Genomic DNA, 27,867 nt, shown 5'->3' on the forward strand with positions numbered 1-27,867 from the left:
TGTGACCGGCCATTCTGGCTCTGCCCAGGGAGATGTGCCCCCAGGATGGTGGCGCACCTGCTCGTGGTATTCCACACCCATGCTCAGCGTGTTGGTTAGGATGGCCACCATGATGCCACGGTTGAAGTACTTGCTGTCCACGATGCGGCGCAGCTTGTGGCTCAGGGCGCCCCACACATGGCCCTGGCCCTCCTGCTCGTTGGGGGCCACCCGTCTGGATGCCCGCCTCCGCGTGCCACCCGGGGAGTCAGCCGGGGGCGGCTGCAGGGGGTCCCGGTGGTCACCATGCTGCACGTCCTGCGTGAACTCATACACGCCATCTGAGTCTCCACTGTCTGAGCCACTGAGCTCCAGCTCCGCCTGGTCCAGGGCACCCGTGCAGTATGGGCAGTTCTTGAGTTCGCAGGTTAAGGAGCCTGCCTGCGGGCTGGGTAGTGGGCAGGGCACGCTCAGGCCGGACAGGCGGCTAGGGACCCGGCCCAGGCCTGTGGGGGGAGAAGATGTTACTGGTTTAGTTGCAGGCAGCACTCAGGTGCCTTAGGCCTGAGCCCACGGGTGTGCCAGCCAGCATGGGCCATCCTGGGTGGACTGGCACCAAGGTTGAGGCAGCAGGGCTATGAGAAGCTGCTGGCTCCCTCCCTCCCTCCCTCCCTGGGCTCAGCCTCCGTCTCCCCACCCAGAAAGTCAGGGCCACTCCAGAGGGCTGCCAGACTTGACAGGGCAAAGAGGTCCCACTGGGGGCGGCTCTCTCTGCCAGCAACAGGGATGCTGTGTCCACTCTGGGTGGCTGGCCGGGCCACTGGGTAGATAGAGCGGTGCCCCTCTGGATCAGAACCAAGGGAGCTGAGCCCTCCCCACCACTCCTGTCCCCCGGGGTTGAAGGCGGTCTTGTCAGGATCAGAGCCTCACCGTGCTCTCCCACCAGGTGCTGGATCTTCTCATAGGCATCTGGGCCACCCAGGCTGTGCCCTCCTACTCGCTTCCCCTTGGTGCCAGGGCTGAGGTTGCCTTTGCCGCCAGCCCCCGAGGGCAGGATGGTAGGGTAGTTCATGGCGCCTAGACCTGCGGTCAGCTTCAGGCCAGCGGCAGCCGTGGCAGCAGCCTGTGCTCGGGTCCTCTCCTGCGGCCCCTCCACGTGGCAGTCTGCGTGGTACACGCTGTGCACGGACTCAGTGTCTGGAGGCCCTCGGTCAGGGGAGGGTGGGGAGGATGGCGCCCCTGTCCGCACCAGCCTGATGTCCCGAGTGCCCGCCTCAGGGCCGGGCCGGCGCGGGCTGCCGTGGCTGAAGTGATAGTGGTGGTGGTGGTGGTGGTGGTGGTGGTACACCAGGTGATGGATGGAAGCCGCGTGCCGGGCCGCCCTCTGCCGCCTCCCAGGGCCCTGGCCGTGCAGGGCGCTGTTCGGATCCACCTTCTTGCGCCAGCGGTTCTGCCAGCGAGCGTAGAGGCGCAGGCCCCGCCGCTTGACCTTGCGGTAGAGGTGGCCCACATACTTGAACAGCTCCTCGTAGCAGCTGCCTGGCTCCGAGAAGCTGGCAAGCGTGCTGTCATTGGACAGGTAGCGGGCACGCTGCTCCCGCATCAGCTGGTTCTCCCGCTGCTTGGTCTCTGAGAACTGTGTGGCGATCACCACCAGGCACAGGTTGATCATGAAGAAGGAGCCCACCTGGGGAGACGCGCTGCCTCAGGGCCGGGCCGGGTCCCCTCGAGGGAGGTGGTCTTCCCTCCCACCCTCACCTACCCTGGGCAGGACAGAGGCCGACCCGCCCGCCTAGGGCAGCCCTGCCTGTGCAGCCTTGGGACCAGGCGGGGAGGGTGTGGTGTCAGGGAGCACTGAGCTTTGGAGGACCCGGGGCAGGACCTCATCTGGGCTCAGGGAACCGTGCATGCGGTGAGGACGCCACCAGCTTCCAGGCACTCACGATGATGAGCAGGATGAAGTAGATGAAGTTGTAGAAGGAGTGTGCGTCCATGACATAGTACATGATGTCCACCCAGCCCTCCAGTGTGATCACCTGTGGAGGGAGGCAGCTGGACACACTGCGGCTGGGGAGCCTCCCAGGGCCCTGCCCCTCGTCCTGTGTGCCCGAGGGCCACGCTGAGCCCCACCTGGAAGATGGCGATCCAGGCGTAGCCGATGTTGTCGAAGTTGATGGCGCCGTTGTGGGGGTTGTCGTCCCCCGAGCGGCACACGTTGTAGTACTGGTTCCAGTTGATGCAGGCGTTGCGGCTGGCCGGCGGCTGCCCATAGGCTTCCCAGCCCAGCGTGCACTCCACGCGCAGCTCCCGCCGGCTGGGGATGTGCGAACACTTCTGCATGCCATTGTCTCGGCGTGAGGAGCAGATGAACGGGTTCTCCTCGCCCTCCTCCGGCTGGTAGTAGGGCCGCAGGAAGCTCAGGTTGCTGTTCCTGGGGGGTATGAGTGAGCCTGGTGTCAGCTGAGAGATAGGAGCCAAAGCCCGGACAGGGCTCCTATTAGGGGCTGGAGGGGCGGGCCCTGAGGGAGGAGCCTATCAGCCTTGAGGGGGCGTGCCTAGAGGGGGAGCCTATCAGAACCTGGGGCCGGGGCCTGGAGGGAGGGGCCTATCGGGGCTTGGGGGAGGAGCCTACCGCTCTGAAGAGCTGGAGGAAGGAGCCTATCAGGACCTAGGGGCGGGGCTGGAGGGCAGAGCCAATGGGGTCGGGTCTACGCACCTAGCAAAGGTGCTGTCCAGGAAGCAGCGGTTGCGCAGCAGGCCAGCCCAGAGCTGGACTCCCACGATGCCAAAGATGAAGAAGACAAAGAAGCAGAGCAGGAGGACGTTGCCCAACATGGGCAGCGTGTCCAGCAGCAGCGTGACCAGGATCCGCATGCCTGCGGGGGCGGGGAGCACATAGCCTCCTGGGACACCCCCCCACTTCAGCTCCCCCGCAAACCCTGAGCTCTTGGGGGGTCTTACACTCCCTGCTGTGTCCAGAAGGCCTGGCCCCCTCCCTTTGGTGGGACTAGCGACCCCAGGGGGGGTGTGGCTCCTCAAGGGAGAGGTCTGTCAAAGCCACCAGGACTCAGGTCAGGGGGGTGGGCGGTGGGCAGTGTGGCCCCCGAGTCTCAGCCACTCACTGGGCACCCGGTTGATGGCACGGAGGGGCCGCAGCACACGCACTGTCCGGATGGCAGAGAGGCTCACGTTGTGTCCGTCTAGAGAGTACTCCATCATGCTGGGGGGACAGAGGGTCAGAGGTGGGGACAGAGCCCCATTCGGGGGTTGCAACCCCATCATCCCTGCTGTGGACCCTCAGCTCTCAGCTGATATCCACCTCCCCTGGACCCTGCAGGCCCCCCACCCCTCTCCTGGGGCCCGGGGCCACACCCTGCCATGACGATGAAGAAGTCCAGTCGGTTCCACGTGTCCCCCAGGTAGCACTTCTGCCCAAACAGCCCCAGGGCCACCATCTTCACCACCATCTCCACCGCAAAAAAGGCGAAGATGAAGTCATCGAAGGCCTGGTGGGGGTGAAGGCCTGAGGGTCACTCAAGTTGGCTAGGAGGCTGGGGCCCCTCCTCTCTCCTCACCAGGTCCCCACCCAGCATCAGCTCCCACCTCCAGGATGTGGCAGCGCTCAGAGCGGCACTGGACGTCCTCACAAGGCCGGAACATGCCCAGGGTGACACAGTTGAGCATGATGACCAGCATGCTGACGTGCTCGAACCACGTGGACGCTGTGAGTTAAGGGTCAATGCACACAAACTGGGCAGGGAAGGGGTCCCGGGACCTCACAGCTGCCGGTGTCAAGCCAAGCCCTCCACACCCCATTGCTCACCTCCTCAGCTGGACACCGAAAGACAGAGCCCCAAGTGTCCGCTGTGGGTAGTGCTTTCTAGCCCCTCCCTCAGCCTCTGGACACCCACCCCCCAGTCCCTCACACAGTGAGGAAAATGAGGCACAGAACTTGGGGTGGAAGCTGGCAGCCTGAACCTCCAATACAGGAGACACCCACCAACTAGCAAGTAAAGCCCGCCCTCCCCACAGAACTAGTCACACCCTGGGCTATGGAGAGTGACTGGAGCAGGGGCAGCCCTGGTGGGCCCTTGGGGACAAGGAGGAATGGTCAAGAGCAAAGACATGAGTGACCTCCACTTCCTGCCCGAGGGGTCCCTCTAGAAATGTCTCTTCTGCCAGTGGGAAGGTGTCCAGCTTGGACTGGGGGTCCATGGATGCTGCATCCCCACGAGCTCCCTGTGAGCTGGCTGGCTTGGCCACCCAGGACCTGAGAAGCCCGCCTACTCCAGTTTGGCCACCAGGAGGCGCTGTGGCTCCATCAACTGGTTTCCCACCCCATTCAGAGCTCTGAGGAAGGGTTGCAACTCCAGGCACCATGTCACTTACTGGGGAAGGGGCCTGGAGCTGCCCGTGGAGCCCAGGCTTGCCCCTAGATGGAGCCTCCCCTGAACCCCATGTCCCCATATGGGAAGTTAGACCACAGGCACCTACTGCCCGAGGCTCCAGGGACTGTTGCCTGAGGGCCCCAGAGAGGGCTCTAGAGTCAGGGGTGTAGGCTAGGGCCTGAGTGCTAAGGGCCAACCTTCAGCATGACAGGTGTGTGGGAGTGGGGGCCCCAGAATCCACTCTGGTGAAAGGCTGGGGTTCCCAGCACCATGAGGCAATGGAACTTGGGGTCTCCACCTTGTCTGGGTGCACAGAACACACTGAAGCACTGTGAGACCATGGGGCAGCAGCAGTGGTGCCCTGCGGGGCCTTCACACCCAGCCAGGGCTGCACCCCCATCCCACTTGCTTCACCACACACGGGGCAGCTGAGGACACAGTGCCCCTCATCACAGCCTGAAGAGCTCCATGGCTGAATTACAGATCCTCTGCTTTTTAATTTAAAATCCTCCTGGATGGGGCTGGGCAGTAGTGCAGTGGGTTAAGCGCACATGGTGTGAAGCACAAGGACTGGTGTAAGGATCTTGGTTAGAGCCCCTGGCTCCCCACCTGCAGGGAGGTTCCTTCACAGGTGGTGAAGCAGGTCAGCAGGTCTTTCCCCCTCTCTGTCTGCCCTCCTCTCTTGATTTCTCTCTGTCCTATCCAACAACTCCAATAACAATAACAACAAGGGCAATAAAAATGGGAAAAATAGCCTCCAGAAGCAGTGGATTCGTAGTGCAAGCATGGCACAGGCCTCAGCAGTAACCCAGGAGGAGAAAAAAAAATCCTCTAGGTCTGGAACCAAGTTCTACAAATCAGAATCCATTCTGACTGTGGTCCACAGTGGAGACACTACACAGACCAGGACTGCACCAGGGAGGCAGGGGCACCCACATTCCCCCACCGCTGTTAGCCAGGGCAGGACGGGCAGGGTGTAGTGTGCCCATCCCTGGCCTGAGACCTGGTGAGGGTGAGGCGAGGCCACTGTCTGCCCAGGATCCTCCTTCCTTAAGTCCACGAGCACCTTGGTTCCCTCACCAAGCTCTCCATGGGCTGGCTTCACAACCCCCAACTTCACGGAGGGGCCACCTGCCCAGCCCCGCAGCACAGAGCCCCACCTGAGGCACTCCACTGTCCAGGGTGATGGGGAAGGTGCACACACCCCAAATCAACAGCCACTGACCTGCCCAGAGCAGAGGCTGCGGTGACCTGGAGACACGCCTCCTCCCTGAAGGTGCCAGAGTCGGTGCAGAGGTTATAGCCCCCCAGCATCTGCTCAGCTAAGCTCCATGAGGCAAGCCTGTGGGCTTGGCCTGAGTGTCCTAGCTCCCATGGTGCATGGTACCCCCAGCCTCAAGACTCACGGTGCATGGTACCCCCACCTCCCAGGCCCATAGTATCTACCCACTCAGGTTCAGAGTGCTTCCCCAGGGTGACGCTGCTCCCCTTGCTCACAGAATGGAAGCCCTTGGGGTCCCACGGGGTGTTCTAGGATCACCTGCACCAAAGTCCCCACTCGGGGGCTCGCTGAGGGATCTCCTCAGAACCACCACAGTCATCCAGGAACTCAGGATCTAGGGAGTGGAGGTGGGGTTACCTGAGGCTCTTGACCCCCAGATCCAGGCCTTGCCCCCAGGCCTGAGCCAAACTGGCCCTGAGCTGAGTCCCAAGCTATCATCCAGGTTAGACCCCCACCCGTCCCCACCCCCAGGGCCAGCATAACCCTGCTGTGGGGGCCCTGTCCCTACCCCCACAGCCAGTGTGACTCAGGCTCCATGGCCGGCAATGGGGAAGAGCCGGCCAAACATGGAGCTGTTTGTTCTCGGCCTTGGCCGGGGTCACGGGGAGGGGAGCACAGGCCTGTCCCTGGGAGAGCAAGCCTCCCTTGGGGAGCAAGGTCTGGAGCCCCCCCACCAGGGCCTGCCTAGGGCTGGGACTCATCATCCCCACGCTAGGCTCCCTGCCAAGTCCCCTCCCTGCCCTTCACCCCAAGGTCTGGCCTGGCAGCTTCTCCAGCCTGCTCCTTGTGCCAGGATACCCCACTGCTGAGGCTGGGGCTGGCTCACAGGACCTGTCCACAGGGACCCCCTACAGGGACCTTCATGTCTGCCCAAAGACCTCCATGAACCTGTCCACAGGGACCCCCACAGCGTCCCCACAGACATACTGCCCACATCCCTGGCAGGACAGGGGGCATTACAGGACACTGGATCCTAAAGCCAGCCACCTGCCTACCCCACCCCTCAGCTGGTGCTTAGAGGGCAGGTACCCCTCCCCTGCAGACACAGGCACTGGCTCCTCTAATGCCCAGGGTGCTGTCCCCACCAATCTGCTGAGGGCAGAAGGCCTGCACCCCAGGTGTGAGCACACACCCTAAGAACCAACACATGTAGCATACCCGGCACATTTGTGTACACACACACACACACACACACACACACACACACACACACACGGATTCTCGGGGGACTGGGGGCTTGCAAGCTCCACTCTGCTGCTACCCTGTGACACCCATGGCCCTTCATCCGGAGCTGCTCTGCAGTTGCTTCAAGGCACCCGAGAGGCAGCACCATGCCCACCTCCATGCGAGCACCTGAGGCCTGTTCAGCCTTCAGACGGCACAGACGGGCAGACGGCCATGGAAACTCCAGTCTGAATCTCTTCTAGCCTTAGGCACGGCACGGCCCAACTCAGCCTCCAGGGGGGACCCTCCCACACTGCCCTCTGCACTACCCCCAGGAACCCCCCCACACACACACATTGCCTCTAGGAGGGTCTCTGCATTGTTCCTAGAAGCCACCCCCCCTCAGGCTTTGTCCTGGAGTAGAGGTACCCTGCCTACCTCCAGAAAAGCTCTGCCCACTCTGGCCCCTCCCTCCCTCCCCTTGGAGGGCTCTCTCACCCCACCCCAGACCCTAGGGGGTGTGGGCACTGAGCCAGCAGGGTTCAGGGTAGTCACCCCCACCCACCCTGGAGGCCCTGGGCAGGAATTCTCAGCCAGAAATAGCCCAGCAGCTGTGGAGGCTGCATTAGTGAGCCCGGGGCCTGTCCCTGGGAATGGCGCTTGGTCCCAGGGCGCTAGGCCAGGGCTCCTGTAGGAAGGGGTGAGCAGAAGGGCTCCCAGGATTGGGGCACTACCACTGGGTCCAAGCACCCCTCAGCCTACCCCATCTCTGTCCACAGCCCCCACCCCCTGGAACTCCCACAGGCACTGCTCCCACCAAGGATCCTGCCCAAGTAGGCACCTGTTGAGGGCCCGGAGCCTGCACTTTGGGGTGGGGAGGTGGGGCTCACTCATCAGCTCCAGGAACCCCCCTATCGAGGTCCCAGTGTGGTGCCCTGAGCCCCAGGAGAGGTCTGGGGAGGCTGATTCCCAGTGTTGACAGCAGTGGAGCCCTGCAGTGTCCAGAACCTTCCAGATTCCAGGTATGGAGGTCTGTGCACCCCCCCCCCAAGCCCCAAGCAGCTGCAGGTGTGTGCTCACCTAAGGGTCACAGTCCAAAGCTTCAGGAGCAGTGACAGCACTGTGTGGGGACAGGGTGCAGGACAGAGGCTCACACTGTCACCAGAGAGCGCCCAGGGCAGGGGTGACAGGGTGCAGGGTGGCCTGGGCCAAGAAGCAGGCAGTCTGCCTGGGGGGCTCTGTGGGAGGAGAATGCGGCTCCTACAGAGGTTTGGGAGACAGCCTGCCCACTGCTGAGGATCGGGGCTGGGGGCTGGGGGGCAACACTGGCAGTTGGATCCTCTCCACAAGTGAAGGCTCCTGCCGCAGGGCCTCTGGGAAGTCTGTCCTAGTAAGAGGGAAACATAGATTCCAAGGCCCAGCTTTACAGAGGCCAGTGGAGGCGAGGTGGGGGTGGGTGGGGGTGGGTGGGTAAGTGAAGGCCTGGTGCAGTCCCACTCCTCCTTAGCACATCCCCCCAGATCTCAGAGGTCCCATGATTCTGCAGACACACCCCCTCCCCATACCTGGTCCCTGAGCCCTAGAGAGGCCCAAGGAGCCCTCCTCCCCCCACCCTACCCCAGCACCCCCTCTGCCATGAAGACTGAGCGTCTGTCATGCCCCACCCCGGTCACATGTATGAATAGTGGGGAATTTCAGGAGTGGAGCTGGCCCAGGACCCCTACTGACAATTCCTCACAGGGCCTTCAAACCTATCCCAGTGCTGGGCCCCTCAGGGGACAGTAGCTGTGGAGTCCTCTGGGTTCTTCCAGAGTGGCTGATCCCTGGGGCCACCTCCTGTCACTTTACCCCCTCCCGTACTCTACCCAGACCCATTGTGGCTGGGTGTTCCCAAGTCCCCACCTCAGGATATAAGAGTATGGGGTGCCCTGACCCTCCTTTGACCCCTCCAGCATGGCCTGAGAGGACCTCCAGCACAAAGCCATCCCTCAACTTTGTCACCACAGAGCCAGAGGCTGGCTAGCCCCCAGGTGTCGCCACACCACTGGGATTCCAGAAGTGAAGGTGAAAAGACCTGGGGAGATTTCTGGCTGCTGAGGTGATCAGAGAAGGCTTGCCCTGTCTCCACTCAGACCCCCGATCAGCTGGCCCCAAGCAGCCCAGCCCCTGCCCCCACTGCAAAGCACCGCCAGGCAGGACCCTGCCCTCCCCACCCTACAGTGCTGAGAAGTCTCCAGAAATGTGGTGCAGGCAGGCGAGGTGCTCCAGGCTGAGGGTACCCAGCTGGGGACCTCACTCCAAGGTGAGGGCATATTCACCTGAAAAGTGGCCACAGGGTCACAGGCTGGGTGGCTGGGCAGGATCCCTCAGGAAGGAATAAGGCAGCTTATCCTTCCCTGCACTTTATATCCAAGGGCTCACGGGGTGCCCAAGGGTCAAGCCCCCCTTCTCAAAGAGTGTTCAATGACAGCTCCCCACCCCCAGGCTGGCTTGGCTGAGCTCAGCGGGGTCTCTTGGGGGCGGGGCTCAGTCAGGCCCTGCACCCCACCTCCCACAGTGGCTGAGGCATCTGGCTGAAGGGGGGGGCTGACCACAGGCCTCCTGGGAGTCTGGCTGCCGACCCTTCATCCTCTTGGCGCCCCTCCAGCCAACCGCGGCTGAATCGATCCCCTAATAACTCGATCCATTATGTCGGGCGGAATTCTTGGAAACCGGCAGGAAGAAGGAGGCTTCTGTGAACAACTGAACTCGGGTTTTAAACAATGAGGAGCCTCCCCACCAGTGCTGCAAGTAGGGGTGCATGGCTGGGGGCTGGGCCAGGGGTCCAGCTAGGGGATGAGTGTGGGGAGAAAGGTGGGCTAGCCCCTCCAGGCTCCTGTCTTATTCCATGCTCCCACAGGAACCCCCACAGTACCCCAGCCTCCTGACTGCAGCCTCAGGGTTCCTCCAAGGCAAGTGTTTCCTGGGGTGCAGAGCCCCCGGCACCCCCTCTGCCCAGCTGCCTTCTAATACTGGCACTTCTCTGGAGCTCACAGGGTGTGGGGCCCTGGGATGGGCACTTCCTCACTTGCCCCTCCACCTCCCACTACCCCACTTCTCAAAGGGCTCCCTGCACCATGTCTGGGTCCGGGTCCTCCCGGGATGGCCTCACCGTGACCTTCCCGGCAGGTTTGGGCTTCCCGAGAGAAGGTGCTCATGGGACTCATGCTCATGGCTGCTGAAATACCCTGTGATGGCGCCCCTGGGCCCCACTGCCCACGTCAATGCAGACAGCACACCCCAAGGGGCCCCGGCACATCACCGAGCTCACGCTCGCACCCACCCAGCCTCCACCCAGCAAGCAGGGAATCCCCACCCTGGTGCCACCTGCTGTTCTGTTTCAGGGTTTCCCCACTCAGTGTGGGGGCTGCAGGTGGCCAGCTCCTCTTTCCTAATTCTGGAAGATTCCTTGAGTTGGATAAGGGTCCTGAAGGGCTTGACACCTCAGGGGGTGGGATGAGGACATGGGGGGAGGGTCACTACTAGGGGGTATCTGGAAAACTTCCCTTGAGGACAGCTGGTCACCTACTATGCTGGGCAGCTGACTGAGGGCCCTCCAGGTAGGAAGCCTCCAGGCCAGCCCCCAGAGCCCTATATTGCAGACAGCTGGGGGCAGCAGGGAGGGTGCAAGGGTGCAAGCCTGGCTGACATGGCAGCAGGGAAGCCAGCCAGGCCCTCACCTGCTCCTCAGCAGAGAGGCTAATGCAAGGCCGGTCTGTGAGGCTCCCTGGGGGTCATGGACTCCTCCACTACTGTGCCATGGGGGTCCTGCCTGAGGCCACAACCCCCCACGCCCTGGGCTCCCTCCTCTTTCACAAAGGGGATGGTGTGTATGTGTGGGGGGGGTCTGCCCAGTCTCCCCAGATTCCCAGATTGTAGCCCACTCCCACAGAAGCAGGGGACCCCAGAGACAGCACATGGGAAGCAGAGGTGGGGCGGGGTCCTGAGAGTGTCCAGCTGTGCCCACCAGTAGCCTGGGGCGGCGCTCAGGAAGGGGTGTCACGGTCTCAGGAACGCTGCATATAAACAGTCTAAATTAGGAAGGGAACGCGTCCCTACGGGGCTGTGGCTGCTTGTCAAACGCAGGGAACACCCAGCCTCCGGGAGCCCCGCAGTCCTCGAGTGATCCTGCAGGGGGCACAGCGCTGCTTCTGGGCTAGGTCCCCCACGTCCAGCTGCGGGTCCCTACGCACAAGGGGGCTGCAGGACCAGCCATGGGGCTGGGGCATCCTGGCCCCCCACCGCTCCCCACTGGCCTGGCCCCAGCAGGGGTAGCCCACCATCAGCCCAGGCCTGTGTGAGGGGCTGGACACTTAGGGGGTGTAGAAGGTCTCACTCTGGGCACTCCACTGAGACCCCCACTCTCCAGAAGCTAAGGAGGGCCTGGGGGCACACACATCTGTGTACTGCCCTTGCCCCCTCATTTCCACCTCCAGGAAGCCTTCCCCAGCAACAGACTAGACTAGCCTGTCTCCAGCCTAGCACACACAGGGCAGGTGAAGGTGCCAATGACCAGTGGCTGCTCCTTCTGACTCAGGGGTCTCCACAGCACCCCCAGGTGCAGTAGTAGTCTGCTGCAGTCAGGCCCCACAAGGGGGGTGCATTGGGGGGGACTGTGGAGGCCCCTGTAAGCTGAGGGGTCTGGTCATCCAGGCTGTCCTCGGACACCAGCACCCCTCCACTCCCCAGGCTCTGGCCCAGCTCTGGGCTGCAGCAGATGGACAGATGGATATGGGGCAAACAACAAGCCAGCCCAGGCCCCAGGCTCCATCAGGCCCTGGCGTGGGGGGAGGTTCTGTGGATCCCAGGTACCCGCTGTGGGGGGTGGCGGGGAAGTCGCTGGTTTATGTAACTAGATGACCCTGCTAAGCCGGCTGGGATTAGTGACAGGCGTTGCCAGGGCAACAGGATTCGTGGGAACCCTGTCGTCTCTGTGCTCCGCCAAGGTAAAGGGAGCCCCAGAGATTCATTACTGGCCGGTTCCCACGGCAACAGCGCCAAGCTCATTAATAATTTTTTTATTCCGTGTGTGGGTGTTGAGACTCCAGAGGGTGGGGGCGGGTAGAGACGGGGCAGCACGCGCCACACGCCCTCTGTGCCACACGCCCAGCGGCCCAAGAGGAGTTATGAGGAGTGTGAGCGGTGCCCCCCTGACGACTCAGCCTGGCCTAGGAGTGTCGCTTGGTCTGCCCCTGCTGAGCCCCCCCATAATGGCATGATGGCATGAGCCATGGGGTGCAGCCCCTGCCACGGGGGACCAGACTCCATGCACCTCCACAAGGCAGGAGCCTGTGGAGAGAAGAACAGAAGCCCTGGGCCCCAAACACTCCCTTTCTCTGTGCCCCAGTGGCCACTGCTTGACAGGCGCCTGGGTGACCCCTCACCCGAGCCCCTAGCCTCCCCCACCCTCCCCCCAACCACCTGTTCTCAGGGTTTGAGAGACTGGGGAACACAACTTCTGGAACAAGAAGCGTGGGTTGAGGGTGGCTCTCAGAGAGACGGGGCACAGGTCCAGCCACCCACTCCTGACCTGCAGTGGGTTTCTAGAAAGTTCTTGGGGGTGGGGGCACATGCCAGCGTCCCACCAGGCTCTGCTGTGCCCCCATATGATGGTGGCTGTTCTTGTGCTGTGACTTTCACAGAACCTGAGCCTCCCCAGACCCAAGTTGCCGTCACCACCCATGCCTGAGAGTCGTCAGAGGACAGTTGAGACGGCCACCTAGCAAGCCTGGCACCCCCCTTGGGGTCCCCTCTCCAGGGCAGAGGCTCTGAACAGGCTGGCAGGGGTCCCCTGAGGCCCCATCAGGACTGGACCCAGCTGCTAGTATAGCAACAGATCATAGCAACAGAACACGGCCGACTGAATCTGTGCTTCAGATGCGGGATTTTCCCCACAGGTCTCCCCAGCCCAGCAGTCCCAGGAGAAGCATGGCTTTTCCACTGACCCAGCTGTCCTGGGCCAGAGTCTGACCAGACCACCCTCCTCCCAGCAGCCCCCACAGCCAGGGTCTCCTGCTAACATGGCCGAGCAGCCCTGACTACGTGTATATGTGTGTGTGGGGAGGTGTCCCTGGGACCTGCTGGGACTGGGGTGTCCCAGCCCCTCTCCAGGCTTGGGGACACATTGGCTGCAGGGCCGAGCGGGTGTTTGCTGTCCGTCCACTTGGACGCGCAGCTAATGAAGGCTGACTCATCAGTGCGGCCGTGGCTGCTGCAAAGACCAAGGACACACAGGGCCATTCCATGTGGTGCCACCCAGCCCACAGCCCTCGCCCCCCGCCTGGCTGGCCGGAGGACACTCTTAGCCACACGGAGGTCTGTGCCTCTTCCTTCCTGGCCTCACACCTGCTCTGCTTCTCACCTGCTTCTCACCTGCTTGACCTCCCTCAGCCTGAGGTGGTCCCCGCCTCCATCACAGCAGTGTGGTATGTCCTCCACCCTAGAAGGCCCCGTGTCCCACAGAGCCCTGACGGGAGCCCAAAGGTCCAGGACCAGCGAGAAGGAGAACCGTGACCCAAGAGCCCTGGGCCAGTCTGAACTGGCTGCATGTTCCCCTTAACCCCAGGGCTGGAAGATCATGAGAACCTCAACATCAGTCCCCTCAGACTGCCCCTACATGGCAGTCAGAACCTGAGCCCTCCCACCACTACACCTTCCTGGGGTCTCCCAGGAGAGGAGAGAAAAGGACAAGCAGCACTGAGGCCACTGCAGCCCAGAAAAGGGATACTGAGCCCCCCTATATCCTCACCTCACTCAGAGGCCAGCCTGGAGGGGGCATAAGCAGAGGCTGCAGGGAGATACAGGGTCCTCAGCAGGCGGGAACAGCAAGACTGAATGGTGCTGGGCCTACGCCCAGTCCCCGCAGCCCTGACTTGTGGTGGCCCCCTTTGACCTGAGAAGCCCCTGATTGAGGGAGGCTCTTCACAAACACCCCTGACAGCTTGCAAGTCTGGGGGGCAGCGGGTGGCTGAGGACACACCCTCTTGAGGCTGCTGCCCCAGCAGGTCTCACTTTGAGGAGTCTGCCTACTGCACCCCAACTTCATCAGGGAGTCCTGGGCTGCAGGGACTCGGTTCTCGCCGGCCTCACCCATGCAGGCCCAGTGTCCTCTCACGGGATGTGATTAGTGGCTTGGCCAGCTGGCGCCGCCCAGGGGCCGTCCCTGCCCACAGTGGCTCACCCAGGCTCCCCGCAGACCCGCCTGTGGGGCTTCCGCAGCACGTGCTCTGTGACTTGCTCTGTGACGGCTCAATGGGCCATCTGTCATCCTCACACACGGAGCTCAGGGCACAAGTGCCCCACACCATTGAGCTCAGGGTGTCTGCACTCCCCAGGACCCTCCCTGCCCCCTGCCCAGTGGTCCTCGAGCCTGTCCGGGCAGCAGACAGGCCATGAGGTGGATTCCCACTGGCAGGAAGGAGGGACACTGGACCAGCCTAAGGGTGGGGACAGACAGGCCAGGTGGACCCCCAGGGAGGAAGAAACATGTGGCACTCACCCCCATCCTGACCAGGAAGCAGGAGTCTCTCCAGCAGCACCATCGAGATATACACCCCCACCCTGGCCCCCTCTCCAGCTGCCTCTGAAAGCTGGGGCACCCAGGCATGGGGTCACCCTTAAGCAGAGTGGTCACCCATGCCCACCCACTCTCATGAAATCCTTTTCTGTGGAGGAGTAGATCCCCATTAGGTGTGGGACGAGTCCCCAGACTAACTCATCCCCCCCACCCTCCCCCACCATGGGACACGTGGCCCTAGGACCCCTCCAGGCTCTAGCCCGAGGCCTCTGTTCAGGAGCAAAGGGATCCTGGGTGCAGCAAGCCCTTCCCTGTGCTGCCCAAGGTCACCCGTGATGGGGCTCAGTCAGTCCCTCCCAGGGGCACATACCTCACAAACAGACCTCGCATCAGGCTTCCAGCCTCCTGCCATCCCTCACTAGCTCCCACTCAGACACACAGCTGCCTGCCTCCTCCAGGAAGTCCTCCCAAGTTCTGGCAGGCACAAGACCGAAAGTCACCTGGCAGAACAGAGCGCCCTGCTCACCACCACCAGATTCAGATCAGCCGCACCAAGGACGGGCAGACAGCGCAGGCATGAAGCCAGGGTGGAGGACGCCATCAAGGACGGTGAGCCTGGCCCCAGGGACAGGCCTTCCTGCTGCTCGAGGCCTGGCCAGTGGGAACACAGGAGCCACCAGCCTGTATGTGCTTGCCTATTCGTGGGGGCACCCCCATTAAGTCAGGTAGGAGGGTCCAAGAAAGCTGGAGCAGGGCATCAGTCAGGGTGGGAGGGTGCCCTGCAGAGTCAGGCAGGGGCATCTCTTCCACCTCCACTCCAGCCTGAGCGGTTCAGGGACTGCTGGGGAGGGGCTGTCCAGGACTGGTCTGGGGACCCCGAATTCAAAGAAAGAGACTTGTGTGTGCAGGAAGACACAGTGAGGCTGGGCTGGGTGGGGGCCGAGTCCATCTGGACCCCAGCAGCTGGGAAGGAGCTGCAGGCACCCTGGCCACTTGGAGTGTGGATGCACAAGTATAGGGTGCACGAGCCCTCCTCAGATCCACACCCTGATGGGGGGACCCTTCTCCCATCCCCCGGGGCACACTGCAGCACTAAGAGCATGGCAGAAGCCGATGAGGACCTCTGAGGCCAGACACTCACCAGAGGAGCTCCAATCTCCTGACCTTACCCTGCCCATGACCTTGGCGTGTCCTTTGCCTTTGGAGGGGGCGGTCGGCAGACACTCACACCCTGGGTCTGGGGCAGGCCCTCCGGCCACTCTGGCCAAATCATGGGTCCCCTGCCCACCCACTGGCATCCCTGGGTGCCCCACTTGAAGTTGTGGGGCGGTGCAGCCACAAGGCTGGTAGGCAGACGCAGAGTCAGGAGCCCTGGGGGAGCCGGGCAGAGTAACCCAGCCTCTGGGGCTACAACACAGATCCCACCCACCTCCCTCTATAAATAACCCTGTGTAGGAGACGGCACTCGCCCCGAAAGCTCCAGCACAATTATATTTTTAAAAGGCAGAGTCAGTCAATAAGGACGAGGCACGTCCTTGGAGGCTAGGGCACGTGTTCACCAGGCCCTGCACTCAAGTTCTGGAAAGTTCTCAGCTGCCACGGGCTCCAGTGAGCTCTAGGCTGGGCTGCACAGGCACCTGGCTGTTGGGGCTCTGGTGTCCCCGGGGACAACGGTTCCCAGCAAACTCAACTACCCGCCGCCACCTTCACAGTGCGACATCCACACAACACCCCTGGCCTCAGGGGACCAATCACCCCCAGCCCATGCAGAACACCACAGGGTCTCTGATTCTGCCCCTGCTGGGAATGTGAGTGAGGCCCAGGCTGCCCGGGAGCCAGCCCACCTGTCGGGGCACACCATCTTATTTTAGACTGTCCCCACGGCTGCTCCCTGCACCAGGGCTGCATCTGCTGGGGTCGGTCAGCAGATGTCCCATGCACCCAGGGACCCTGACAGCTCACTGTGCTCACTCACCGGATGTGGACTGGCACCCAGAGTGAATCCCAACAGTTAGAAAAGCGGGTCAGACAGAGCCTCAGGGTGCCAGCCAGAAAGATAGTGAGGGGATTCCTGGAAAAGCCCAGGGGTACAATGAAGGGGATCCAGCCCATCCAGGGCAGACAGCTGAACACCCTAGGGAAGTGGGGGCCTGCAATGAGCTTTCAGTTGGTCTGTTCCGGCTCCACCAGCTCTCCAGGGGGCATACGGCACCCTCCTGCCGAGTCAGGAGTGCTCAGAGATGGGGTTCACCCACCTGCCTGAGGGCCCCCTGAACGGAGCGTGCACGCGCACACACACACACACACACACACCTTTGTCAGACTTCAGAGACACAGCCAGGCCAGCCAGATGCAGGGCTGTCAGGCAGAGAAAGTGCAGGCCCTGCTCTGCTCTGGACCACAAACATCCTCCCCTCCTAGGCCTGCCTCCTGCAGCGCTCCCAGCTGAAGCCCTGGACTGGAGGGGGGTGGGCAGAGTGGTAATGGATGGGGGGCAGTTATGTCTGTGGATGGGATGGTTCTAGCCCAGCTGAAGACACATGGTAACTGATTCCTGTCGTAGGGGATGTGCTGGAGCCAGCCTGGAGCCCCCCACCCCCATGGCCCCAAGGACAAAGGGAAGCCCTGCAGCCACCACCCACCACCCACTGTCCCTGCTAGAAGCCCCCCCCCCACCGCCCCGCCCCGCTGGGCCAATGTGGAGCTGGGGTTAAGAGACAGCTGTGAGCTGCTGTGTTTTGGGAGACAGAGCGGGCTCCTTCCTGCCTCTGGTACTTCCACCGTTCAGCACTGGAGCTAGGAGTGTGGTACCCAGCACCCTCCACACCCATGAAGTTCCTGGCAGGCCCTGCTACTAGGTGTCACTTTCTCCCCCATCTCTCAGGACCCCCTCAGGCCCCCCAGATCCAGGGGCAGCCAGGGGGCACCCAGTTCCACCGAGAAGGGGAGGGCCAGACCACAGCAGGACACGGGCGAGGAGGCAGTGTCCAAAGGCCCCTCATCTGCCTGCCAGACCTTCACCACCTGGGCCAGACGGACGGGGACTCCCCTTGGGTGCCGCCGCCTCCCTGCCCCCACTCCGGCTGCGCATGACTTAGTCAGCCTGACATCGAGTTCAACACCAACGTCACGCCTCTCCCGGTGGAACGACCAGCAGGAGCTCCATGGCCCCACCGGCCTCCCGCCGCACCGGGAAGCGCAGGGCTCAAAACTTCGGTCCCCTCGCTCAGGCCCACGCCCTCCCTCTACCCGCACCCAAGTCCCGCGTGGGCCCCCCGTGGGCTGGGGAGCACCACCCGCCTGTCCTGCGCGGGTGGCCTCGGCCCTCCCTCCCTCCCGAGCTGCCCGCAGGCCGGGGACACCCCGCCGTCCGGGGAGAGAGGCCGCCGCCCGCGCCCCGCCGGGAAGGATATGGGTTACACACCAGCCGGAGGCACCAGCTGCGCGGCCGCGTGGTCTGCCCCAGGCAGAAGAAGACGGTAGCCGCCAGCGCCGGGTACGGGACGGGCTGCTCGTCGCCGCCCAGCTCCGCGCCTCGCTCGGCCCCGGGGCTCTCGGGAGGCGACCCGGGCCCCGACCCCCCGGGACTGGCCGGGGCCGGCGCACCCAGGGGCACCCGGACGTCGCCGGCCGCCCGCGCGCCCTCGGTCATGGTGGCGGCCGGCCGCACCTGCGGGGACAAGGGACCCGCGTCCGCCTCACGACCCGCCGCCGCGGGCGCAGCGCCGCCGCCGAGCAGCCGGCCGCCGGCCGCCTTTGTCTGCGCTCACCGCGCCCCCGCCCCTCCCGCGCCCCCGCACCCCGCCCGCCCCGCGCCCAAGTTCTAGGGGTCCCACGCCGACCGGGGGGCGGTCTCACCTCGCTCCGGCGGCCGGCGGCGTCCCAGTGAGCATCGCCCGGTTGCCCCCCGCGCCCCACCCCGGCCCCGGTCCGCGCGGCTGCGCCTCTAGTCCGGTCCGGCCCGGCGGACGCGGCGACCCCCGGGGGGCTCGGGGGTCGGGGTCGGGCGGAGAGGGAGCAGGGGCGTCCGCGCTCGGCGCAGCAAACTTCGGACTGACCGCGGCGGGCGGGGCGCGGGAAGGGAGGGGGGCCGCCCCCGGAGTCGCCCCGCCCCCGGGAGCCGCCCCGCCCCCACTGTCGCCCCGCCCCCAAGAGCCCCCCAGGATCCTCACCCCCACTGTCGCCTCGCCCCCAAGAGCCCCCCAACATCCCCATGGCCGCCCCGCCCCCACGAGTCCCCAATATCCCCACGGCCGCCCCATCCCCACTTGTCCGGTCGGTCGGTCGCCAGGAGCCGCCAACATCCCCTATGGCCGCCCCGCCCCCACGAGCCCCGCCTCTAGGAGTCCCCCAACATCCCCATGGCCGCCCCGCCCCTATGAGCCCCCACCGGGAGCCCCACCCTCAAGGAGCATCCGGCTCCCTTAAGCAGCCCCAGCAGCCCAACCCCCACGGTCGCCCCTCCACCAAGAGTCTCTGGGAGCCCCGTCCTCAGGAGCATCCCCTGCCTGGGTGCTAGGGAGGAGAGCTTGCAGGGCATGAAAGGGCGGGCCTTGGTGGTATCTCCACGCCCCAAACTGAGGGGCAGCCCTCTGCCCAGGCCCACCATGCCCCAGCACCCGTCTGACCCCCATTCCCACCGCGGTATGACCCCGAGAGATCCCGTGTGGGGCGGGGATGAGTTCCTGCGGCTGCCTTAAATGTGGGCGCACACCCACACATGCCGGCAGCGCACACTCACACCCACTCGCACAACACACATGCCTACAATACACACACATTCACACATGGACACCTACAGCACTCACACACATTCCTACAACATGTACACTCACACACCTAAAGCACACACACACACACACACACATACACACACACACACACACACACACACACACACACACATTCACACCCTGTGTAGCGCAGGCTCCCTCAGGCTGAGACCACGTGCATGCAGCCTGGCCGTGGCCCCGCCTCCATCTTTCCGTGGCCCCGCCCATTACCCGTTGCCCCGCCCTGGGCCCTGCAGCACCGCCCCCGCTCTCCCTTGGCCCCACCCAAGTCCCTTGTGACCCCGCCTCCAGTCTCCTGTGGCCCTACCCCCAGTCTCCGGCTCCCCTGTCTCCCGCGGCCCCGCCCCAGCCTCCCGTGGTTACCCCCACCCCCAGCCTCCCGCGTCACCCTCAGTCTCCCGTGCCCCAGCCCCCAGTCTCACGCGGCCCCCCTCCATTCTCCCATCCCCCTACACCCCCCCCCCCCACTGGTCCTGGAGAAGGGAAGGGAGGCAGATGGCGAGGGATGGGTAGAGGAAGCCGCGTGTGTGAGACGCCGGGCCCCCACCGCGGGGAGGGCTGGGAGCGAGTGCATGGCGCTTTGCAAACTGGCATGAACATTGTTTAATTAAACTGCACAGAGTGTTCAGACGGGCTTTCTTAATCCTCCAAGCCTCTGGAAAATTTGGTTCTGTTCTTCGCTGTTTCCTCTTTCTTTCTCTTCTGTTAATTAAGTGCAAAGCTTTTCCTTGACTAAGATCTGGCTGGGGGTTGGACACACAGGGCCACTGGCTTGCTGCAAGAAGCAGAAAGGGGACCCCAGGAGTTTCCAGACCTTCGAGCCATGTGGCTACGACCCCAAGGCTCAGGATAGACCTTTGTACAAGGCTCAGGGTTTGGAGGCATCCCCTGGTCACCAACCCCCACCTGCCCCACCCTGCGGCATTCTGGACCCTTGGAACAACTCCCATGCCACTTCTCTCTCCCTGTGTGCCCCAAGCTTCCCTGGCACCCCATTTTAGGGATGCTTTCCCAGGACCCCTCACTATGAAACAGCAGATGTGGGTGCAGGGGTGTTTAACTGGGTGTCCCAAGCCTGCCCACCACCCCAGCCAGCTCAGGCCCTGGGTCCTGTTGGAGCTGAGCTTTTGTCTGGCCTGGACTCCACATGCAGGGAGAGGTTCCTGAGTCCACTGAAGCAGGAAAGCTTTTCTTCTGCAGCTGCCAGACCAGCACTAAGTGGGAGGGCATGGCTTGGGGGTGGGGGATGAAGCCCTGTCTTGGGGACTGGTGGGGACCTGGTGACTGGCCAGCGCCCAGGCCCTGCTTTCAGGCTGGTCCGAGTCTCCCCTTAGGGGGTGGTTTTGCTGTGCAGTTCAGCCTGGAGTGTTGGGCGCCGGCTGCTGGGTTTATGGAGGCAGGGTTGGAAAGCCGTTTCCTGGCGTCTAGACGTCGCCACCAGCTCTGTGTTACCTCCTTCTCGCCTCGGCTGTGGCTGGAGTAGCTGAGGCTGGGAGGGGATAGGTGAGGCCCCCACAAAGGACTGGGAAGGGGACTAGGGTGCATGGGCCCACACAATCCAGCAGCAGAGGCTTCCGTGAGGTGATGGTGTCACTGCTCAGGGGCTGGGGGCAGGGTCTCTTGGGAGCCACCCTCAGCCTGGAGATCAGCAAGGCCTTGCGCAGACTGAGGAACTAAGGCCAAGCTGCCGTGGGGGCATGGAGCCTGTGCCCATCAGACACTCACCTGGGAAGAGACGGATCTGGGAGTGCCTGGGGTTTACTCCCAACCTCTGGGGAGCACTAGGCCACATGGGGAGGGGGTCAGCCCCATGGATGCCGGCCAGGTCTAGTGGGCTGCACCTGGGATCCCCAAGACCAGGGCTGCAGGCTCTCTACTCAGTGACTCGCATGATCTCCTGGTGGCTCAGGCAGGACCCTTGGAGTGGGGAGAGCTGTGACCTGGCATGTCCTGTCTGAAAGCCCAATACCCAACAAGAGCTCTCCCGGAAGGCGAGGAACAGCTGGGGGTGTGAGCAGGCAGCAACCTCCAGAAGGGCTTGGAGGCCATGGGAAAGCAGGTGGGCCTCCAGATGTCACATGCTCACCCACCCCCACAGCCCCCCTCACAGCCTGGGTCTCTGAGGTCTCAGGGCACCTGCCATCTGAGAGCACTCCTGAGCCATCTTAGACTGCTTCCCAGCACCCCTTCCAGGGAAGACCTCACAGATGGGGGTTCACACCTGGGTTTCTGCACTCCACAGGCCCGGAGCTTTGTCCTGCAAGACTCTGGTCACCACTGGGGGGTGGGGGGCGCACATGTCAGGGTCGGCAGGATGGGGGAACAGGGAACAGAGTCCATGGGGCAGTGGGAAGCACAGGCAGTGAAACAACAGGGCACAGGCATCAGGGGACACACTGCCATAAGGGTCCCAACACACGGACCCAGCCCACAACAGCCCAGCCTGCCCATGGCAGACCCTCTGGGGTCTGGGACCCAGCGAGGCAGGCACATACTCTCACAGCCCCAGCCCACCCACTCTTGGCGATCACAGCCCAGAGAAGTGAGTCTGTGGGTGGGCCGCCACCAGAGGGATTCCAGCCCCAAGTGGCCACTTCCGGAATTTTCCCATTTCCAGGCTGTGTGACTATGAGGTTCTTGGACTGAGCCCTGGATCAAGTGCAGGAGGGCTGGGCTGGGGACCAGGGCACCCACTCACACTTGAGGTCCCCTCTCTGCCCCTTCATTGGTGGAGCAGCTTTGGAGACAGAGTTCTGCCCGGCAGGTGTGGCGTGTGGGGTCAATGGACAGAGGCCAGCAGGGAGAGAGCAAGGGGACTCTTCAGAGCACTGTGTCCTGAGACTAGATGCCTCAGGGCCACGGGTCACTGTAGTCACGGAATTCTTAGGGATCTTACCCCAACTCAGCTGTGGGAAGGCAGATCCAATAGGGACACCACCAAGCACTTGAGGTGACAGCAACTGCAAATGGCAATGTGGCAAAGTCCCCTTTAGAGTCACAGAGAGAGAGAGAGATGGGTCCATTTGAATATCATTAAGAGAGTTGGGGGACAGCTCATGATGACCTCCCTGTCTCTCCTGTCTGAAATGACAGTTGGAAAATCAGCGGTAGGGGACACTCAGCTATGGTGCCACAGGTGTACAAGGCTCTGGGTTTACTCCCTTGCACTGCACGAAAAAGCCAGTTAGATGTTTTCAGACACTTAGGACCTTCAGGAGATGCGATGAACCTGGGAGGAACAGCTTGTGTGCTGGGGCCCCGCCAGCCCCCATGAGACTCTGTGACAGAAAGGCCAACTGGGGCTGTGCTTCGTGTGGCCGAGGATGACGGAAGGGCCCCTGGTGCCCTGATGCCCATGGACTCCAGTCACTGCCTGGTGCACAGTGAGGCAGATACACTGGCCTATCCCAAGAGGACCAGTGAACAATCTTCACACAGAACTGTGTCCCCCTTCCAGGAAGGGAGAAAGGAAGGGAGGAAGGGAGGAAGGGAAGGAAGGAGGGTAGGAAAGAGCATCTTTGGGACTGAAATGTAGACATTATTTGTTTGCTGGCTCTTCTGTGTAGGAATGTGTAGGACACTGAGGAGTCCCAGATCAGGCCCCGGGAGGACCCAGAGCAGCACGGCACGCACTGGGCCTGCTATCCTGGCTCCAGCCTCTTCTGCATCTCCGCAGGCCTGGGACCAGACCGAGGCCCCCTTGGCAGGACGCCAAGGTGGGATCAGGGAGGGGGCAGAGGCTGGCTTGGCTTCATGGCCACCGCCAGGAATCGATCCAATTGTAATTGGACTTGGAAGAAGATTAATGTTTAGCTGGATTAAATATTTAAACAGGACACTTGACAGGGAGCTGGTCCAAGGAGGTGGGGGGCAGGGTCACAGGTCTGAGGTGGGGATTTTGTCCGTTGCAGGTGGGCTAGACACCCAGGCCGCTCAGGGTCAGCTCTCTAAGGCCTGTGTTCTCGGCATCTCAACGTCTTGGTATTTCAGACATCCCTCACAGCTGCTGCATCCGGGGTCCTGGCTGGTGTTCCCCAGCATCCAGGTAAGCCATTTGGGTGTGGGGGTGCACCTGGTGTCCTGTCGCTCCTCTCCCACAGCCCTGTGAGGGCCCCACCAGCCCCACCTGCCTGCAGAGCAAGTCTGTGCAGTGTCAGGCAGCCGTGACGGCTTGCAGACCCCGGAACTTTGGCCACTGCGCTTCCTGAGGCAGCCTGCGTGGGCCTGGGGCTGGCCAGAGCCTGGGGGCTGAAAGGAACAGGCCAGTGGCCAGGAAGCCTGTGGATCGGATGCATAGCCAGGGGACTGGTGCTCTCCTGCTGGTGTCCTAATTTGTCACCTCAAAGCCGGTGGTTCCAGAGGGCCCTAGGCAAGTGGTACACTAGCACCCAGCTGGCCCCACTGTGCCAGGCCCAGAGCCCAGGGTGTTGCCAGGCACAATGAGCTGATAAGGGACAGGTGGCTGTCAGGGTCAAAGGTCCCTGGAGACACCACACTGATTTTGGGGACCATAAGGCTGCAAAGGCTAGAAGGGTTGGGGGGGCTCATACCTCCTCTGAGCCCAAGGGAGGGTCCCAACTGTCTGCCAGTCCCTTGCCAGGGACAGGGACCAGCTGGGGCCAGTTGTGTCCTTCACATCAGCCCCCCTGCTCTCAGAGTGAGGGGTCCATCCACACACTGGACCCAGTCCCCTCTGGCTGTTTCCGATGCTGGGGAGCCTGCTACCGGATCATGGGTGTATCACTGCCCTGGAATGCAGACAGCCCACAGTTGGGGTGGAGGGAGGGCCCTCACTGCCCCCCACCCCTGCTATCTCTCAATGCAGGGAAGCAGGAGACCGAGGGAGGAGGGTCACTAGATCTGTGACCTTGTGCTTCACAGCAACAAAGACTCCAGGGGAGAAGCAGCCTCCTCCCCCCTAGCTCCCCTCACTCTGGAACAAACTCTTATTCAGGCTTCAACCCCCCCCCCCCCGCCCGAGCACCTGCTCTGAGATACAGGCCAGCACTGCCTGCATTGATTCACCTAGAGTAGAGACCTGAGGCCATGGGGCAGACAGTCCGGCCTTGCTCCCAGAAGAACTGAGCCAAGGGCTGGGCTGTACGCTCCCTGGGAGGAGGGGTCAGCAGGCAGCCGGAAAAAGGGACCCCCCATCTAGGGGACCTCCCCACCTTCTACCCCCAGGCAAGGTGGTTAACATGGCATCCCATCACAGTTGGGCCCAGCACCCTAGCTGAGGGGACAGCCTGAGTGGCCAGCAGGTGGTCTCCACGGAAACAGTGGTGGCCAGCGGTGTGTGGGTGGCCGTCCAGACACAGAAGTCTGGCTAGAGGAAGGCTGCTGGGAACTGGCACTCAGGTGGGGGCCCTGCACCTTGAGTCCCCCCACTCCTCCCCATGGGACAGCAGGATGGATAGGGACCCCCAGAACAGTAACCACCCCCACATCCCAAAAGGAAGAGGATTCTGTTGGGGGGCTCCAGGGAACACTGGGTGCACCCCAGCTACTACTCTGCAAATAGGGGTCCTTGATCTCACAAAGTGGGGTTCTGGAGGCATCAGAGACCCTGGGTCAGTGCTTAGTGCCTCCCCCCATGGCCTGGTGCCTGCAGGTCACAGCACAGCCTGGTCCCCAGAGAATCTGTTTCCCAGGCTGGCAGCCGGGCAGTGCAGACATCCTGCTTCCCTAGACAGCGCAGCCTGACACCCAGGCAGCAGGGGGCAGGGATGGGGGACTCTGGCACCATCCTTCCCACATGGCCGGCACCTCTGGTCCTGTCCCCCAGTCCCCAACCCCCAGCACAGAACACCCACCCTAAGATCCCTGTGGTCAGCAGTGGCCAGTCGTCAGCTGCTGTGGTGCCAAGGGCACATGGAAGAGGTGGGTGTGGGGTTTGGAGGCACAGCCAGCCCCAGCACTGAGCACAGGGACCCCTGGAGAGGGGCTCGGGAAGGACCTGAGCAGGTGGGATGTGGGGGTGCCTTCCTCCTAGAGAGTAAGAAGAGGAACTCAGGAATGGGGACTCCCCAACAGAGCATGGACTCGAGAGCAGGGAGTCCCCCACCCCACGGCCTGAGGACATGGGGGCAGGTTTCCTGGCATGATGCGGTCACTGGGGATCTGGTTGCCAGCCTGCACATGTTGAGGGAGGTGGGGCCTTAGTGGGTGGCAGGGGAGCCACAGTGGGGCTAGCAGGAAGTTGGGGGGTACAGAGCCAAGGAGGCTGCGCACAGACACGTCAGGGCACAGCAGCAGAGCCTGGTGGCAGAGCTCTGGCTGGAGAGGGGCTCCTGGTCCCTGTGTGCTAGTGGCCCAGCAGGTGACCTCAGGTGGCATGGGCATGGAGGGGGTGGCTCTGACATCACAGAGTTTTAAGTGGGAGCCTCACAGTGGCCAGCTGAGCTTGGCTCACACATCTGGAGTGGAGTCACACTTCCCAGGGCCTCGAATCTGCCTCCACTTCCCAGACCTCTGCCCTCCCCTCCACCACCCCAGGCACTCTGCCTCACCTTCCCCACCAGGGACTCTGGACGCCTTAGTACCTGGGCTCCCCTTAGTATGATACTTGAGGGGAGCCAGGGTACTCTGGGGGACGGATGTTACTCCTCTTCTCAGGGGTCCCACTGTGTGGCGAGCACAGGGGTCCACAGAGTACCCGTCTTCTAACCCTGCAGCCCAGTGCAGGCAAAACAGCAGCCGCCAGCCCTGGGGACAGGACCTGGGTGCCCCCCACCCTCGCTGGGGTACCACGTGGAGCTGGAGTGGCCTGCGTGGGCGCGGGGCTGGAGCAGAAGGTTGCCAGGCAACCACCACGTGCATCGATGCATCTGCCTGGGGGAGGGGGGGTGGCAGCATCCTGCTTTGATGCCTGAGGGGCTGTCTCCCAAATGCTGGGGTGTGATGCAGGGGACACAGAGGACTAGGGGGACACGGGACAGAGTCTCCCAGTGCTCTAGGAACCTTGCATCCTGTGTGTGTGTGGGGGGTGCAGCTCTGGTGCCTAGAGCAGAGACACAGCACCCCAGACATGGCTTGGACATTCTTCTGCCTGGGGAGGGGGCCCTGAGGAGTGGGGACCCACCTACATAAGCATCTTGGGGAGGGCTGACACCCACAGTGGGTGGAAGCACAGACAGGCCCCCTGCTCCTTCCCCAAAGCCATCTTCCAGAAATATCCTGAGCCTTCCAGGGTGCTCTGGGCCAAGCTGGAGGGACAGATAATGGGAGTGGAAAGGACAACCACCACCACCGCCCCCCTACTGCCGCCGCCAGCATCAACCCTGATAAACTCCAGCGACCCCCAGATCCAGGCAGGGAGCCAAGGAGAGGCCCCTGAGACCACACCACTTAGCGGCGGCTCAGTCAGATGCTCTTTGAGAGGGCATAGCATCTGTGTGTGGGGGCCAGCCTGTCCCCAAGTCAAGGCACCTCTCCCCTAGCAGTCAGGAAGGGTCAATGCCTGCATGCACTTGGCCCCCCTTCCCCTGCTCGAGGTCACAGGTGCTGGTCCCCTGCACAGCCGCAACCTCTGCTCCACCCCAGCCTTGCACGAGGTTCTCTGCCAGCTCCCGCCACATAGGAGTCAGGTCCTGCAGTCCCCCCCCATCCACTACGGCCCTGCCCAGATGGCCTGCCAGCTCTCTGCCCCCACATGGCCCTAGGGTCTTGGGGGCAGCCCAGGGAAACCAGGCCACATGATAGCCACTGGCCAGTCAATTGGTCCTGGGTGGCCAGAGTCCCCTGTGAGCCTGGGTAGACACATGCTCAGGGCCCCTCTGCGCTCTGACAGTAGCCCCAGTGTCACCTGGTCAGGGGTGTGGGTCACAGCTCCAACCCCAGGTCTCTCAGCTCCTCTGCTGGTCACTCATGGGGGTGAGTGCTTCCTGGGGGAAGGCACAGACCCCTACCCCCCGGGGAGGTTTTCCCGTCACCTGACCAGGCTGCTGAAGGCTGGGTCCCCAGAGCCCCTCACACAGCGAAGCCGGATTCCAGTAATGGAAATGCATTAGCCGGGGGAGGGCACACTCATGGGAGTGGGGGATGCTCCCCAGCCCCTCCTCTGCCAGCCTCCTGTATGGTGGGGGACCTTCCCTGCTAGCAGCCCATGCCCCCTGGAGGGGGGCAGCCCCAGGAGCTGATGGCAGGGTGGCCCTTCCAGTAGCTGGTCTACACTGGGGGTGGGGGGAGGGTGGGTTAACTCAACACCTCCTGTATTTATGGCCCCCAGGCCTTCGGCTTTCAGCCTGGACTCCATCAGCTAAGTGGCTCCACGCTGGTCCACCGCTCCCAGGGGGGCCCCCAGGCTGCGGGCTGCTCAGCTATTTCCAGGCTCTGCCTGAGTGCTGGGTGGGGCTGACCCTCACTCTGGACTGGGGGCACTGCCCCTCTGCACCCTCCCTGCTGACTCTCAGACACACTGGATGTGCCCTTAGTGGGGCGGGGGGCAAACATCCCATCCTGCTGCAGATCCAATGAAAGGAGCTGTGGACCCCCTCCCCCTGCATTGTGCCCAGAAGGTCTCCTCCATATGGTGACAAGTGCCCACTTTTTTGGGGGGGGGACATCCTGGCTATGGGGCTGGAGGCTCTGACCTGACCCACAGCCTGGTCTGGAGAGCTAGGGGTGCACATGGCAGCATGGGGGCCCCCTCCATAGGGCAGTCCATTCTGTCCACTCTGGGCCACACGTGATGACACCCCATCACCC

The 27,867-nt window shown here is 62.9% G+C and overlaps 1 protein-coding gene across 4 annotated transcripts in view; it reads right to left on the bottom strand.

Moving 5' to 3' along the window:
• The window catches only part of CACNA1H (calcium voltage-gated channel subunit alpha1 H), a 29,217-nt gene extending 10,870 nt beyond the window's left edge, over positions 1-18,347 (bottom strand). For 3 of the 4 annotated variants that reach the window (XM_060172665.1, XM_060172666.1, XM_060172663.1), the window contains exons 1-10: positions 18,227-18,347; positions 17,789-18,038; positions 3,583-3,701; positions 3,352-3,485; positions 3,102-3,199; positions 2,696-2,855; positions 2,110-2,410; positions 1,923-2,015; positions 910-1,666; positions 58-485 (exon numbers count right to left, since the gene is read on the bottom strand). In XM_060172665.1, the coding sequence (XP_060028648.1) occupies positions 58-485; positions 910-1,666; positions 1,923-2,015; positions 2,110-2,410; positions 2,696-2,855; positions 3,102-3,199; positions 3,352-3,485; positions 3,583-3,701; positions 17,789-18,020 (2,322 nt within the window). In that variant the 5' untranslated portion in view covers positions 18,021-18,038; positions 18,227-18,347. Of the gene's footprint in view, positions 1-57; positions 486-909; positions 1,667-1,741; positions 1,847-1,922; positions 2,016-2,109; positions 2,411-2,695; positions 2,856-3,101; positions 3,200-3,351; positions 3,486-3,582; positions 3,702-17,788; positions 18,039-18,226 lie in introns of those variants that run through there. The other variant, XM_060172667.1, reaches the window with a different exon arrangement.
• Between the last annotated feature and the right edge of the window lie 9,520 nt (positions 18,348-27,867).

This window comes from Erinaceus europaeus, chromosome 15 (assembly GCF_950295315.1).
Source record: "Erinaceus europaeus chromosome 15, mEriEur2.1, whole genome shotgun sequence".
NCBI lineage: Eukaryota > Metazoa > Chordata > Mammalia > Eulipotyphla > Erinaceidae > Erinaceus > Erinaceus europaeus.